At 33.8% G+C, this 16,267-nt stretch overlaps 1 protein-coding gene across 3 annotated transcripts in view; it reads right to left on the bottom strand.

The window, feature by feature from the left end:
* Positions 1–16,267, bottom strand: part of CSMD3 (CUB and Sushi multiple domains 3) — a 572,913-nt gene that overhangs the window by 148,224 nt on the left and 408,422 nt on the right. For all 3 annotated transcript variants that reach the window (XM_005516952.3, XM_005516953.3, XM_088051522.1), the window contains one exon: positions 9,840–10,034. In XM_005516952.3, the coding sequence (XP_005517009.1) occupies positions 9,840–10,034 (195 nt within the window). The remainder of the gene's footprint in view (positions 1–9,839; positions 10,035–16,267) is intronic.

Genomic DNA, 16,267 nt, shown 5'->3' with positions numbered 1-16,267 from the left:
TGAAAGAACACACCAGTGTTACAGTTTCCACAGCTGAAAAAAAGTAACTAAATAAAAGTTTGAACATGCTTTTCAAGTCAACTGTTTGCAGCAGACTTGACATGATATTTAAGGAAATTCTGAGGGAAAATGAACAATCATTTTAAAACAATTTAACTGCCAACATACTAAATGAATAAAAAAGAAGAGAAAAGAAAATTGGCAGTCTTCTGGGAAGACCATTTCAGAGTCTTTCAAGTATATTAAGACAGCAAGAGGAAAAGTGCATTATATGACAAACATGTAGAAGTAAAAATAAATCAGAGATTAACAAAGCTCAACACATTTTAGCTACAATAGCAGAATTGAGAGATTGATGCATCAGAAGGTATGAATCAAAAATGTGTTAAGGATTAAGAGATCTCTTCACAAGAAACAATCATCCCTTCCAATGAGAAACTTTTTTTTTTTTTTTTTTTTAAGGTCATATAGCCTACTTAGTATTTATTTATTCATTCATCTGTGCACTCCTCATATCTAAATGATATTTCATTACTTATTTGGCTTAAGAATAACTTCTATGATGTGACGAAGAGCATGATGAGAAGCATGATCTTCTTCTAAGCAGAAGAAACGTAAAAAACATGAGGATGAAAGTTAAATTATGAGCTTTCTTAGAAGTCAGTAACTTTATGAGTTCATTTCAAACTTCACAGAACAAGGAATCTACTTATTACTATAGAGCTCATAAGTGATATCCGCTCCTGAATCCTCTTCTGGTAATAGGACTTTCTCCATTTTAGGGGTGGGGAAACTGTAATGAGTGTATTGCCCATTCAAAACCCCTTTATGTTGTTGTATACTGTCTATATCTCTAGAATGTTCTTTTACTCAGATGAGTTTTTAAGCACTAGCAATGAATTCACAGCTGGAACCAAGAATAAGCTTTTTCTTGAATCATCTACTAATATTATTACAATACAGGGATGAAGCTTTATGTTTCCAAATGATGATCACTTTGTTTCCAAATTATTTTAAATATTTTGAGTGTGTGTGCATCAGAAATTTAAAAGAAAACTGCAGGAACAGCTAATGATTGCAATTTTAAATTTGAGATCTGACAGTTAACGATAAATTCACTGAGGTCATCGTAATCCTCTCAATCTCAGCTTTCTTTTCTATCACTACTGTTTAGGTTTGCAACACAGACTTTTAAATTAACTTTAAGAAGACAGAAATTCCCATTTTTCAAACTCACTGAAGAAAAATGAACTAAAGAAAATGAAAAAGACTGAAACAATACTGAAATATCCATAAAGACACAATCAGATTAAATAAAACTAGCCAAGAAAGTTAGGAACAAGGACTTTTGAAATCCATGAAAGAAAAGTAGGGTCAGAAAGAACTATAAAACAGAACAATAGTCAAAATAACTGGTCAATGAACAGCTATGAGCAAAAATACCAACTGAAAATATAAAATAAAATGATAAAGAATTGACATTTAAAACATGCAGAAGAAAAAGGAAAAAAAATACCCATGAAACTTTTATGTCTGGGAAACTTTCGCACATGTCGCAGGGATCTCTAGTGATTAGCAACCCAGAGAATCTTATTTACTACATTTCCAATCACCAAGCTGAAGACTACATAATGTACAGATCCATTTATCAGTATTAGAAAGAAAGATTATTAATTAAATTTCTCAAAAATTTATGACTGTTTTATTTCCTTGTAATAAGGACTATATTAAAAAACTCCAATTCTATCTTTCCTTGAACTGTGAGCGCTGAGAAATAGACTCTCCTATATCTGCAGGCAAGAAGCAAATATGACTTTCATGTTATATTTATTTTTGTCTTGTTAACACTGCCTCATCAGAGTATATCTCATGGGCTAGGATGCTCTGTGAGGAAAAAAATCCTTAAATATAATTCTGATAGAATTTTGCTGATCTGCAGGAGACTAGTAATGATTTCAAGGTGATTTATCTTGGACTGCATCTCTCTCACAAGGACAGACTGAGGGAACTGGATTTATTCAGCCTTGAGAAGAGACAGCTGAGAGGGGAATCACATCAGTATGTAACAGTACCTGAAGGGAGGGTGACAGAGGATGGGTTCAGGCTCTTCTTGGTAGTGCCAAAGAAAAAGACAAGAGGCAATGGGCAGAAACTGATGCACGAGAAATTCCACCTAAACATGAGGCAGATCTCCTTCTGATTTTCATGTCATCACACGCTGGAACAGATTGCCCACGGAGCTTGCAGTCTTGCTCATTGGAGATATTCAAGAACCGTCTAGACACAATTCTGTACCATGTGCTCTGAGATGAACCTGCTTGAGCAGAGAGGCTGGACTAGGTGACCCACTCTGGTGCCTTCCAACCTTACCCATTCTGTGAATTTGTGATGCTTCACAACCAAAATCTAATTATCATCACATGCCTACACATAGGGTTATTGCTTCTACAAGCATTTTGTCTGCACTCCACAGAAGCGAAGTTGAGGTACCTTTTGCTCTGTGCATTTGACTCTAGATATCATTATACCATATAATTTTGTGATAATGCAAACTTTGTCATCTCAATTTTATGTCAATTTGTATTGGACAGCATAATTCAAAGGAAAAATATGTATGAGATCTTTGTGGTAACTTTCCTTTATTGATTTTTTTTCTAGAAAACATAAAACTGGACATCACATCAACAACTTTCAATTCTTACTGTGTAATCAAATATTATCCTAATGCATTGTTATGCTTTTCCCTTAAAAGATAATATTTTTCAAGGAACACTGCCAAACATCTTCATAAATTCAATTATATGGTATCAACTGTTTTTAGTTTCATCCATACGCTTGTGGAGATCTAAGACATCCCAAAAAGATCCACATTCTTATTCAAAAGCTGATTTTTCTTCAGCTTGTTGAACAATGTGTCTTCTAGTTCTACTTTTGGTTTTTTTTAAATAATCTCTACCAGTTTTCTAACAGTGAAAATTGGCCAACTGCTCATCAAGGAAGATTTCTGACAGGTTCATCACCTCCCACTGCTTCGACAGAAAGGCTAACTTAACCTCAAGTTCAACATTTGCACTTCAAACACTTCATATCTCTTTCAGAACTACACAGAAAAGACTGCCTTATCCTAGCAACTTGCTATGGTTCTGTTTATTGATTCTCCTTATTTTTACTCTGTTCCTTCAAGCCAAAGGAATGGTTCAAATGCACTACCTCTCCTGTTACCTCAGTAAGGTAATATAAGAAATATAACATAATATATAAGTAATTTCTTTTTTCTCCTTCCCCCAATCACATTGTCCTTGAATACATACCTTTGTGGCCTTGACCTGCTGTTGAGAAACTTTAGTAAGTTTCTATGGTTTTAATCTTTGCAAACTGTATTACTGCTTAAATTAGGTTTTAAAGTTTTTTTCTCAAAACCCTGCTGGCCGCACTATCTACTACCTTCTTTTGAACAGGATTTCACTTTCCTGGAATACATATCCTAATATCTATTAGATTCCTTGACTGTGTTGTTTCATCACATCTTTTGGTGATCCATTTAGATTTTGATTCTGATTGGCAATACTCTAAGATGGTGTTTCTACATGATTCTAGGTCAACAGTAAATACTTATCTTTTTGCTGTTGCCTTCAAATCTATTTCAACAAACTTCCGTAGCTTGATATTACTCCCCATATAAAGTAAAAAAAAAAAATAAATTGCCTCTTTCTTTCCTCCCAGGGTGTCCAATGTCCAATTTGAATGTATTATAGATACTTCAGATACATTTTGAGCATATTACTCTCATATTTACTCCCATTGAGAAAATCTGTTTGCTTTAGGCCAGCTGTTTCTCTATTAATTCCATACTTTTATCTTATACTGAAATAGAAGATGTTAACTGAATCACGAGCATTTAAACTGAATTTGAATTTGAAAGTAACTAAAATATTACTGAAATTAATGTTTTCTGGACCTCTATTACTTATATTTGCTCTCAGTTTTAAATATAAATATAGTTTAATGTCTAAAATATATATTTTATTAAAATTCAGCTACAAACCAAAGCAGTGGATTTCCTAACGTGTCACCTAGAGTAAAGGTTTAAACTACCATCTAAGTCAGTAACTGATTAACAAAGGAATAGAAACCTATAAAATGTGCAGTGCAACAGGGAAGAAATTGTAACCTTCATAGCAACAAAACAATTTCTGCAATAGATGGAACATACAACTGCATATTGCATGGTGTTGTGATGCTTTATATTAACTCCTAAACACACAACTACACTTTATGGTATAAAAGAGAAATACATCATGAAAAGGTTCCAGCAAAAAACTCAAAACTAGTAGTACAGTTTTGTTGTGGAAGACACTGTTCCTTCAAAAGAGTGAATCAGAAAAAATCTGTAACACAAGCAGCTTCAGAGCTAAATGTCCTGAAACATGGGATCTAAAAGGGAGCTATCCTCTTTAAGCTGGAGGATGTCCTTGCCTACCATTCCTACAGTACGTTTGCAAAATGCTATCTGAAGACCAGTCAAGAAGGAAAGGAAAACAGAATTCAATTTTAAAACAATGCAGTCCTTTAATTGCAGATTTCTTCTATTTCCCAGAAACATCCATCCCCCAGTCTCCACTGTGACAAAGTGGAGATGACAAAACTTGTGCAAACAATTAAATATGAGTCTTTTGGATGTAACCATCAGCATATTCCACATAATAAATCTTCAGTTCATTACTGAGATCTTATTAGACAAGAGTGAGGACATTCCCACTGCTGCCTGAGGTTAATTTAGAAATATACATATTTGTCAGCTATAGCCATCCAGATGACTGGATCAGTTTCTTTAATTCCAGTTATTAATTAATTGATTTACCATGATTATTACCTGATACTACATAATCCTGTCCCAATTCAGTGTCTTGCAGACTTTGGAAAATAAATATTTGCTTCTCTGTATGACTAAGTGGTAGAGAAATATTTTTCCTTTTAAGAACAGAATACACTGAAGTTACCTTGTCTGTTTGAAAAAATCTTCAAAGAAAAATATGCACCTATGGTGCTAACATGAAATACAAGAACAAGCATATATTTATGTAAACTACTGCTAAAAACTGTTTTCTATTCCACCTAAAAATACATGATGAAAGAGGTTTTTTTAATGTTTTTTCAATCTTCTACTAGAAAGTTTACATATTCAAAGCAAACAAGTGCAAGTTTTAAATATTCTAAAGGAGAAAGAAGATCACATAATTTAGTCTTTATTTTCATTGGTACTTTCTGTATACTTTTTTTGTCAAACAGATAAGAAACTGTCAGTTAACTTACATATTTTATAATTTACACAATATTTTCAAAAATATTAAAGTTGCTGCTACATTTTCCCTATTTTCCCTGCTAATTCATGTGGTGTTTCAAATTAACAGTTACATATAAGCAAACATATTTAAAATTATGGCTTGAATAGATATGCTTGATTTCAAATAATTTATTTCATAGCAAAAAAGTAAAAAATTAAAGCTGAAAAAAACCCAATTTTATCTAGCTTAAAATAATTCTCCTTCTTTTAACATTTTCTTTATTAAAATCTGCTCCCAAATTTTGGCTGCACATTTAGTTCAACAGAAGAGGAAGTGCCTGATTTTATGATGCACTCCACTTAACTATTCCCTTGAATTTGTTGGGAATTAGGATTCTCTGGCAGCTGATTTTAATAAGATCATTGTAATTAGCAACTTTCTTAATTTCTAATACTTTACTTATCATTATATGATATTGTTACTTCTTAAATGAAAGCCTGGAATAATTACACACAACATTTATTATTCAATAGACTTTGTAAAACCATATTATGAATTCCAAATATGTATGCAAAAGGTTAGACAGAGTAATGTGTCTGTATTTATTTTTGTTTTCTGATCCTTCTAGAATTATTAATATTCATAGTTAATTCCAGTAAAATTTTCAAACTTTTTCTGATACAAAGGGAACATCTTTAAGAAAAGCTGAGCTTTTAACTCAATCACATTTACAAAAAATCTGTGGGGTTTTCAGCAGAATGCTAGCTGTCTGCATGTCATATCAGGTGTCTTTACCCAAAAAGAAAGATATTCGTTTTGTTTCCTATTTACAAAACTATTTTTCTGTTTTACAGTAAAAATTCAGTCGCACATCTTCAGAAAAATGAGATTACTGTCTCTGGGAAGTATATACTGGTAACTAAATCTCTAGTCAGTTACTGTAAAATCCACTGTGTGGAAGCTAGATTTTCTCATTTTGGCTTTTTGACTTGATAATTCTTGGTGTAATGGTCTCTTTTGCATGGAAGAGGAATAATGAGTGTGCTCATACAGAAAAGGGTCTGTAGTGTGAGGTTTATACGCTGTGGTACATTCAGATGCCTACTCCTTTGCTCTGAAATCTAACTGTTAAATTTTACCACATAAATCCCTCCAAAATAGAGTTTGTTGTATGCTTTTAGCGCAAACAGTACTGCTTCCACACAGTATATTCAGATATTTCACTAGATCTAGTATTTCCTGTGTATATCCTGCTGAGCATGCAAGCAAATGAAATCCTGTTAATGCAGTCCAGATGCACATGGAAAAATATACTTTCTTAACCAGGTCTTTGAATCCCCTATGATGACCTTTTAAGAAGCCTGTCTCTCTCCACTGACTATATGGAAGGAAAGCTTGGAGTGGCAAAGCAATGGACATAAATTTGTGAAAAATGGGAAGTGGAAGCTTGTGAACAAAAATTAAGTATTCAGAAGATAGTTCAATAACAGTAAAATAAAATCCTTTGTCATTTTTTCAAAGTGGATTTTTCAAGTTTGGCTATTAAGAATTAACCTTTCAGAGTACTCAGAATTTCAATAGCATTTTTGTATTCAAAACAAAATCCTAATTGATTTCAATTCTACTTCTAAGTACTCAGGTCATTGTCTATGTGATTCTACTAAGCAAACATACTGTTCTGGCAAAAAGAAAGTGACAAATGCTTTGTAAGCAGTCAACATATGACAATTTTAAGTAAAGTATGCTGCTTAAGTAGTTAAACTGACCATTACTTTGGAATTGTAAAACACAGACACAGAGTATCCCATTTAACAGTAACATTCAGCTTCATTAAGTGCAGGAATATTATGGCTTTTCCAGTTGCCCAACTCATTCCACAATCAAATTTTGAAACAGATTCAAATAATAACATTTCGTATGGCCAGTATGTAAAAGGTGCATAAAAATGTGAGCTATAAAGTGTCTGATTAAGTAAAGAATGTTGTATGATTTATAGAAAAGTTGTCAGCATTTCCTATATTACAAAACAATAAGCAGTAAGATTATGCCATTCTGTGCATATCTGTCTTCTATCCTTAAAGTTTTCAGATAAGAACCTGATCTGAGCTGCCTCTAATAACCATAATAAGTTAATACAGACCAAAAGAAACCAAAATACTACTCTGGATTGGTTTTGCTACCAAATAAAAAAGTGAATAAATCTTAGGTATAAGTATGTTCTCATGGGCAGTTATGAAAATATTGGATATTTTTAGATATATCTTACAAATGGAGTTATTTTAAAGTCTGGATTCAAATATTTCCAAGGATTCAGCAACATACTGTAAGGAAATGTAGTAAAATGATTTAGTGATCAATAAATTATTTCTTCTGGTAGGAACAAGGTTTTTGCATTCAGTTATGATTTTGTTTTACAGTGTTTTTTGCTATTCTGTTAACAATTGTTGCCTGCTACCAAAAATTTAAAATTACCTATAGTTGCTGAAGCTGAGAGAAGTCATTAATCATTGTCTCTGTCATATTAATAATGCACACACATATGTTCATTACATTCCATTCTTAACATCCATAGTGAAGTCCCAAATACCTTAGCATATTAGCCTAGCTAATCTTAGCATCTGTTCAGGTTTTTTTTTGTAACTAATTAACTAACTAAATAAACCCCCCATACACATTGAGGTAGTATTTTATACCATATTTCATTGTAACTCTATCAGTTTCAATGCAGCTGCAGAAATACAAACTGTAGAATGGAGAAATCGGATTTCTACTATGCAAATTTTATAGTGTAGGTGAGACTGGTTTTTAGGAGCTAAATTCAGCTCTCAAACTGTTTCTGCTGGCTCTGTAACTGAGAGCCAATTAACTTTTATCATCCTTCTTACATCTCTATAAAAGTTCTGTTTTTCTTGAGGTAAATCACACAAAAGTGGAAAGCAATGATAACATGGTCAAAATATATCACAGCAACGTAACTACAAAGCTCCTAAACTGGAAGAAAAAGCAATAAAAGGAAAACAAGTGAAAACATCTATTCTGTACCATCATATCCTAAAGAAGAATGGGATTTGTCTTCTTTGAAATAAGGTCTTGATCATCCAGGAAAGAGAATGGTCCAATTGGAATCAGTAACAGACATCCACTACTTCTCTACAACAAATTTAATTTTTCCCCAGTTATTATGATGGCAGTACTTCTAAGAAAAACACTCTCTCTTAAATGAACATTACAACAGTCAGCACTGGAAGATTGCTAAGTAGATTATAAGTGACACTAATAGACACAATTATTGCATCAATAAAGTATTTTTTATCTCTCATTACCTATCAAAAAGACCGTCCAAAAAAAGGGAATCTTTCCCCTATTGTACACATCAATCTTCCTAAAAAACAACATTCATCCCTCATTTTAAAATGAGGAAACATATTTGACTTCTCATGCAGAGAGTTTAGAAGTTTGGACACACTTCCAAACATTTGCAAGGGCCAGTGCCCCAGTTTCATGCCACAGAGTTTTGGAATTCAGTGTCATTATGGTTTTGGTAGATAATGAAAATATTGAACAACTTCAAATGTTTAAAATACTGGATAGTCTTTAGATTTGAGAATTTTTATTTTTTTGTTGTTGTTGTTTTGCTGGCACTCTGCCATCCACTTTGTAATAGAAATTTACATACACAACAAAGAAAATCCATATTGTATTTAAAATATGCATTTGTTCAAATTGGAAATGGATTTAACTAGTGTTTTGTCTTCAAATTGTGAAAAATAATGGAAAGTAACATTATAATTGAATTTTATTTTAACTTATGAAGCAAATGTTAGTTTTCTCGTATTAATATCTGCATATATGGGAGAGGTTTTGTGCTCAATCTCACAGTTATGTGACTTTTCACGAAGTTAAAATTGCATGTGGTATCAATTTCTGTCAAGAAATCAGTAAAATCAAATTTAATCTTTAAGATTCTTAGCCTTTAAATCTGAAAATGCTGATGCTTGAGACTGTCAATGGTCATACAACTGAAGTCTGAAAAATCTTGAAATGAGCAGAATTCGTATCTGTAAAAGTCCGAGTAATTTGATCTTTCCTGCACTTCAAGGCTTAGCTTTTCCATAGACCACATGCCCAAGAAATCTTGTAATGTGGTATATACAAAATATTATCTACATGTTCTCAAAGCCAGTAGTAACAAAAAGAAACAAACATATTATGACATCCGAAGTATATTTACAATTGTATTTAAATACACATATATGGTATATATCTCTATATTCTGCTGTATGTCTGTTCAAGAATACATGTTGACATGGAGAATGGCATTACTACTAAGCTCTGTTCACCATAATAACACTATTTATCCAATGTTAATAAAAACTGGAATCAATTGTTTCCTGAGTTGTCACATATGCATTTTATTACATATATCATTGAAAAGGATATTTTTCTGAAAGAGAATATTATTAAAATCACTTCCAATTTTTCAGTTGTTTCTTCCCTATTACAAAGCAAGAGTAATGACAATGGCAACTAAAATAAATGAAAAACTGTTGTTACCATGACAGCTGGGCAGGGCTCTGTTCCATCCAGGTCTTCCATCATCTCCCATGATACATGTTAGTGTAGAGTATCCTTGAAGAACATACCCTGCATCGCAGTAATATGTAACAGTGGAACCCAGCTTATAATCCATTCCAAGTCTTGTTCCATTCATTATATTTCCAGGATCAAAACAAGACTCACGAAGTTTCGCTGTACAGGAAACAAATGCAAAATAATTCTAAATATAATCCAAAATTAATAAATAATAACTATAAATAAATTTAAAATTATAAATATTTCCTGGAGTTCCCTTGAGGTTTTCTTTGAGCACCCTGTAGAACCTGGGGATTTTTTTAAGAAGATTTTCCATCAAATGTTTTCTTTCCTTCATTTTAACAACTACAAATTACTATATAATAACAGAAACTATGTCTTCTTTCCTTTTTTTGAGGTAATTTCTATATTGCTCCATCTTTTTTTCCAGAATTCGTTCTGATCAATGATAAATTTATGTAGTTACATTAAGTTACATATATGGACATCTTTCCAGTAGATAAGGCATATCCTAGTTTTAAAATCTGTAAGAAGTGGTAAATGGAGGAAGTCAATATGAACAGTGTTTAAAAATAAGAAGTATGCAAACAAGAACATCTTCAAAATTAACGAACTTCAAATGAGTTTCTATATGTATATAATATGATGGTATATTTTCATATCCCTCAGTGGAGGAAAAAATATAAAAACATTCCCTAAATGTATCTCATTTTTTACCATTTATAGCTATTTGTTTCAAATTATTGAAGTAAATTCAAACATATACATACGCTTTTATATTTCCTTCCCTTTTACTTCTATAATGTGAATACCAATGTCCAGTAACAGATTAAACAAAAATAAATGCTCAAAACCTCTAATTAACAGCAGACTGTGCAAAAAGTAAAACAATTAGGAAATAATGTAATTTCCTTTAAGGAAAAAAGAGTAAATGTATTACGTAGAAGCTGCAGTAAAGCAAATTATTTTGTTCTGTGCAGGATGGAGTCTGCAATAATATATTTCATCAAGCAGAAGATAGAAATTTCAGACTTCTTTAACATTTAATGGTGTTGTGGAGAAAATCAATAGTGAACACTTCCTCATTTTCTACAAGACTGGTGCCAGCTTTCAAATACATTAAAAAAAAAAAGATTTTCCAGGAATATTTGCACTGTGTAACTTTCTGCTACAGGTAGGTATGGTTGCCAAAAGACTATATGAGCTTTGAAGTTCCTGGTAGGCTTTTTAAGAGTTTTATATAAAAAGACACTTTAACTGATCCTATCAGTACCTAAACTGAAGTTTCTGAAAAATTACAGATAAGTGGGAGGAACAATTATTATTTATTTGACTCTAATATAGTTTGGCCACACATAAACAATTGGTCACTACCAGAGCCAAGCTAATGAACTAAATACATCCCTTTAGGGCTACTTTTATGTTGTAGTATTTCTGAGATTGTGTCTACATTCTAAGAAGGAAACACAGAGTAATTATTTTGAATTTTCAATTTCACATCCTCTGAAAGAATGTCGTGATCTCCTAATGTGTTTAAAAATTTACTATTATTTGCATACATAACCTACAGAGCATGGTTCTGATATGAAAAACAACACAATAAAAAAATAATTACAATACATCTTTAATCTTTAACAACAGGTGTTAAGTATTCACATTAATTCATATAGGTAGTTGTAATGTGTTGTCTAAAACTTATTTAACACTCATTCGAAAATTTGGATGGACAATGAAAAGTCAAAAGATGCAATTTACTAGAAAGTCCGTAAGGTATCACACAGATATTAATATTTGTTATGTAAGCCAACCACACTTTCATTTGAGAAGTCTGGCAGGTTTTAGGCTAAATTTCAAGTCTAAATTATCAAAAGTAGGGGGAAAAGAAGGATAATTTAATTTGTGATTATAACAAATATTTTAAATATAATTTTTAAATATTTACAATATCATTTTTTTCTCTCGTTGAATGAATATTGATATAAATGTACTGATTCCTAATTGCTATTGTGACATTACCATTCTTGAGTTTATGACAAAAATAATTCAAAATGTTTCAAATGCACCCTTGAAGGCACACAGATAAAGAAGATATTAGTACTAGATAAAAAATAAAGAGAGAAAAAATAAAGTAATCTCTTATGTCCGGTGCATAAATCAAAAACTGAGAAAAGAATGATCTGTCACAGCACAAATTATCTCTAGGGAAAAAATGCAGTCCTGTAATTTTCTTTTCCCCAAAATTATAGTTGTGACAGGCTCCTGAAATTGCTGACTAAACAGTAACAATGTCACAATAGAAATAAAGTTTCATAATACCAATTCTGAAAAATAAAGCCTGAAATACTAAACACCTTTAAACTACTTTTGCAAATCTGTAGGAACTGCTAAGTGAACTTGTAGAAAAAGTTAGAATATGCTACAATATATGAAGAACAAATCAAATGAGACAAAAGGATTCTTCAGATCTGGCTGAGAACCAGTGTAAAAAAGAAGACTGTTTCAGCAAATTTAAAAGTGTTATTAGAAGAGACAGGAGGGAAAGTTCTTCACCACTGATGTCATGTTGCTCCCACTGAGGAACACAAGACATTGATTACCCCTGTAGCCCCTCCCCTTTGTTTCCTAAGAATATTAGTATAAGCTAAAAACACAAGATTTAGAAGAACATCAGAGAAAAAGCTGTATTATCACAAAGATTTTTTTCAGTCAGAGCATTAAAAAAATTATTTTCTGTAATAAGAATGCAAGAAATAATTTTTTTCATTAGGCAGTTCACATTTGTAACATTACATACAGTAACATTACACTGTTGACTGTGCAAACCAGGTGTCAATTACTTCTGTACATAATATAATTTTGGAACAAGTTTCAAAGAAACCAGCATTTATTTCTTTGATAACACTGTCAAACCACTGGATCAAGTAAGGCTCTGAAATACAGGCTGATAACAGTGACACATGCTGTTCCAATCTCAACTGCAACAAGGAAGTTGATTAACATAGAGTAATGATGCCAAAATCCTCCTAAAAACTAGTATCTCAGTGCATGAAAAACAGTGCTGAAAGTCAAGAGAAGCAAGTGCGATGTCCAGATTGTGATGACTTACCATTCCATCCCTAAGTTTCAAAGAACATAAAGCCATAATAAACTTCTTGTAGATAATATTACAGACATACCAAACTATAGCAAGCATTCCATAATTACTCTTCAGAGTTCTTAATAGAACTAATAAGCTTTTCCTCCATTATAACATAGAAATGAAGTGAGAGAGAGAGAATGGGAATAAAACTCAACCAGAGACATGATTACAGATCAGACCCGGGACATGGGTCAGTCTGAGATTTGGATCTGAAAAATATGGCCCACCAATGAAGTATAATTTGAGTACACTGTCACTTAAAATAGGATTAGTGTACGTGGAGGGCACAACTGCATCAGTTACAGCTCATATGAAAAATTTAAGTTCATCAAATCAGAAAAATTTAAGTGGAAAGAGATGTAGTACAACTCCCTTGCAAATCAGGGCCAATTACAATTAGTTTACTTAGGCCTTTGTACAATCCAGCTATGATTTAAAAGGACTCCAATGACATCATCTAAGAGCAAGCAGTTCCAATGTTTAACTTCAGAGTAATTAATTTTTTCTTAATATGTAATTGAAATTTCTCTTTATGTCAACTTGTCAATCCATTAGCTCTCAGCTTATCACTATGAGCACCTGAGAAGACTTTGGCTCTGTCTTTTCAACATGCCAATGCAACACTTCCTCCTGAGGTAGCTGGAGCAAACCCATTTGGGACAGCTGACGCCAAATGACCAAAGCTGGCTCATACCATATGGTATGGGGTCCGTATCATATGATGCCATGCCCAGCATATAAACTTTGGGAAGAAGAAGGAAGGGAGGGACATTTGAAGTTAGGCATTTCTCTTCTCTGGTCATCACCACATGTGATGGAGCCCTGCTTTTCTGGAGATGGCTGAACGTCTGCCTGCCCATGGGAATGAATTCCTTACTTCACTCTGCATGTGTGCATGGCTCTTGCTTTCTATATTAAACTTTATCTCAACCCATGAGTTTTCTCACTTTTACTCTTCCCCCATCCTGCTGGAAACTGGAGTGGCCATTTTCCTGGGAAAACACCCTTTTGTGATTTTTTTCCTTGCAACTCACATTCCCATGTATCTAGGACTGAGGTTGTTATTCTGTCTCACTTTCTCATGATCTCTCCACATCCAGTTTATCCACTGACTGTCCCTCTGTATCTTCCCAGGTCTTTACTGCCAATGAGGTGACATTTGATGTACTTTGTAGAAACCTACAGCATATAGATCATTTGCATAAGACTTCTGTATCTTTGAATAACTGCTCAGTATTGAGGTCATTATAAATCACTTGCATGGCTAATTCCTTCATGTACTGGATATCTCTCCTCATGGTGGTCCATTTGCCTGAATGGATTATAACATCTTCTTAGAAGCGATACCTTTTTCTCATGCCTGGATGGAGTCACCTTCAGAGGCTGATGGCTTCTGTCCAATTTTCCATCAGTTTTTCAATGTCCCCTTCCCTAGAAAGGGATCCTAGGTACTGGACTTTTCCCTCTAATTCCAGATTACTGACCCTGTTAACCCGGCACTGGCGCAGCCAAGGTGACTGTTGATTGTATGGTCACTGACTTGTTTATGAGTTCTTCCTCTTCCTCCTCTTCCTCTTGGGATGGCCTTTTGGAGTAGCCCTCTTCATCCACTTCCTCCTCTTTTCCCTTCTTACATGCCTGTGTATAGGGATGTTTTCTGTTTGTGTGTAGGGGTGACTGATACCAGCATGGACTGTTTCTCTGGTTCAGTTGCTAGGCCTGTCATGGCAGCTGGAGTAGCCAGAGTTCCCACTGTTTTGTTATCAGATCCAAAGGCCTCTTCCACTTGAGAACAGTGAATTATGTTGAACAGGGCTTGGTAGATCTGGGCCAGGTCCCAGCACATTGCAATGATTTGTGTCTCTCTGGAATTTCTAGTGTGACAAGATACTTTTCTCAAATATTTTAGTAGTTTTTCAGCATTCTGCACTTGTTCAGGGCTGAACTACCAAAACATTGGAGGCACCCACTCTCCTTGGTATTTGCCCACACTTTCCTGTGCACCCTATAACTTGTAAGTATCCAGCTTCAGGGCAGATCTCTGGGCAGTATTTTTAAATAATTGTTTAACCTCAAACAAAACCTGAAACTTGCAGGACACATAGCAATATGAATATGCTGGTCTGAACATCTTAAGAATATTCAAAATTCTCAAGAGCTATTGAAATTAGCCTGGAGGATAATGAAAAGTTGAAGGGGAAAGGAAAGGTGAAGGAGTGAGGCAAGTGCTCCTCCTTATCTGCCCCACAGATTGGCTCTGAGGAGGAAAGAGAAAGGTTGTGATTGTGAATAGTTTCCAAGAAGTGGTTCCCTAAAAGTACATCTATAACAACAATACTGAGTAAAAATACCAGATTAGTCTCACAAACGGGAATTATTTTATCATATCTTGAGCCAGTGTTACACAGTCCATCAAAATTATATCCTTAATCCAATCCCCAGAGGTAACAAAAGAGCATATATAGAAAGTTTGTTACGTAACCCAATTCTCAGAACAAGGACAACTCTGACTCAAAATAAATCAACATTGTGACCAGTGACTATTAAATTAACATAATGGATGATTAAAACAATTGTTTTAACACACTCTGGTCAGACCTGCAGTCAACTTGCCAAAAAGGACTGTTGAGTTTCAGCCCCAGTCAGCAACTAAGGACCACACAGCTGCTCACTCAGTGGGATCCACAGTGGAAAGGTTAAATTTGCAGTCATTTGTAGACTGAAATAGGAATGGTTTAATAATTTAAATAAATTGTAATAATAATGACAACAATAATAGAAGCAATAATAAATTGTAATGGAAAAGAAAATTTTAAAGAAGAGGTAGACATAAAACCCCAGAAAAACAAGTTATGTGAAGGAAAAACAATTTCTCATGACCAACTGACTGATGCCCAGCCGGCACCTAAGTAGGCTCCCCCAGGCCAGAATATCACTTTGGAAAGCTGGGGTCAACTGTTGCAGCTGTGCTCCCTCCCAGTTTCTTCTGCTTCCCCAGCTTCCTCACCAGCAAAGCAGTTTGAGAAGCTAAATCCTTGACTTAGTCTAAGTACTGGTCAGTGACAACCAAAACAGCATGTTTTCCACATTATTCTCATCCTAAATCCAAAACACATCACTATACCAGCTGCCAAGAAGAAAAATAACTTTAACTCAGGTGAAACTAGAACTCTTTGTTCAGGGGTCCTGCCAGTCTGATTCTACCTCTTAAGATCCTTTGAGTAGCATTGACATACCCCTCCAAACTGAT

Source organism: Pseudopodoces humilis, chromosome 1 (genome assembly GCF_049639895.1).
Source record: "Pseudopodoces humilis isolate 2021_Gansu_Grassland_sample_001 chromosome 1, ASM4963989v1, whole genome shotgun sequence".
In the NCBI taxonomy this organism is placed as follows: domain Eukaryota; kingdom Metazoa; phylum Chordata; class Aves; order Passeriformes; family Paridae; genus Pseudopodoces; species Pseudopodoces humilis.
Note: the sequence above shows the minus strand (reverse complement) of the source record. Positions and strands in the feature narration are given on the sequence as shown.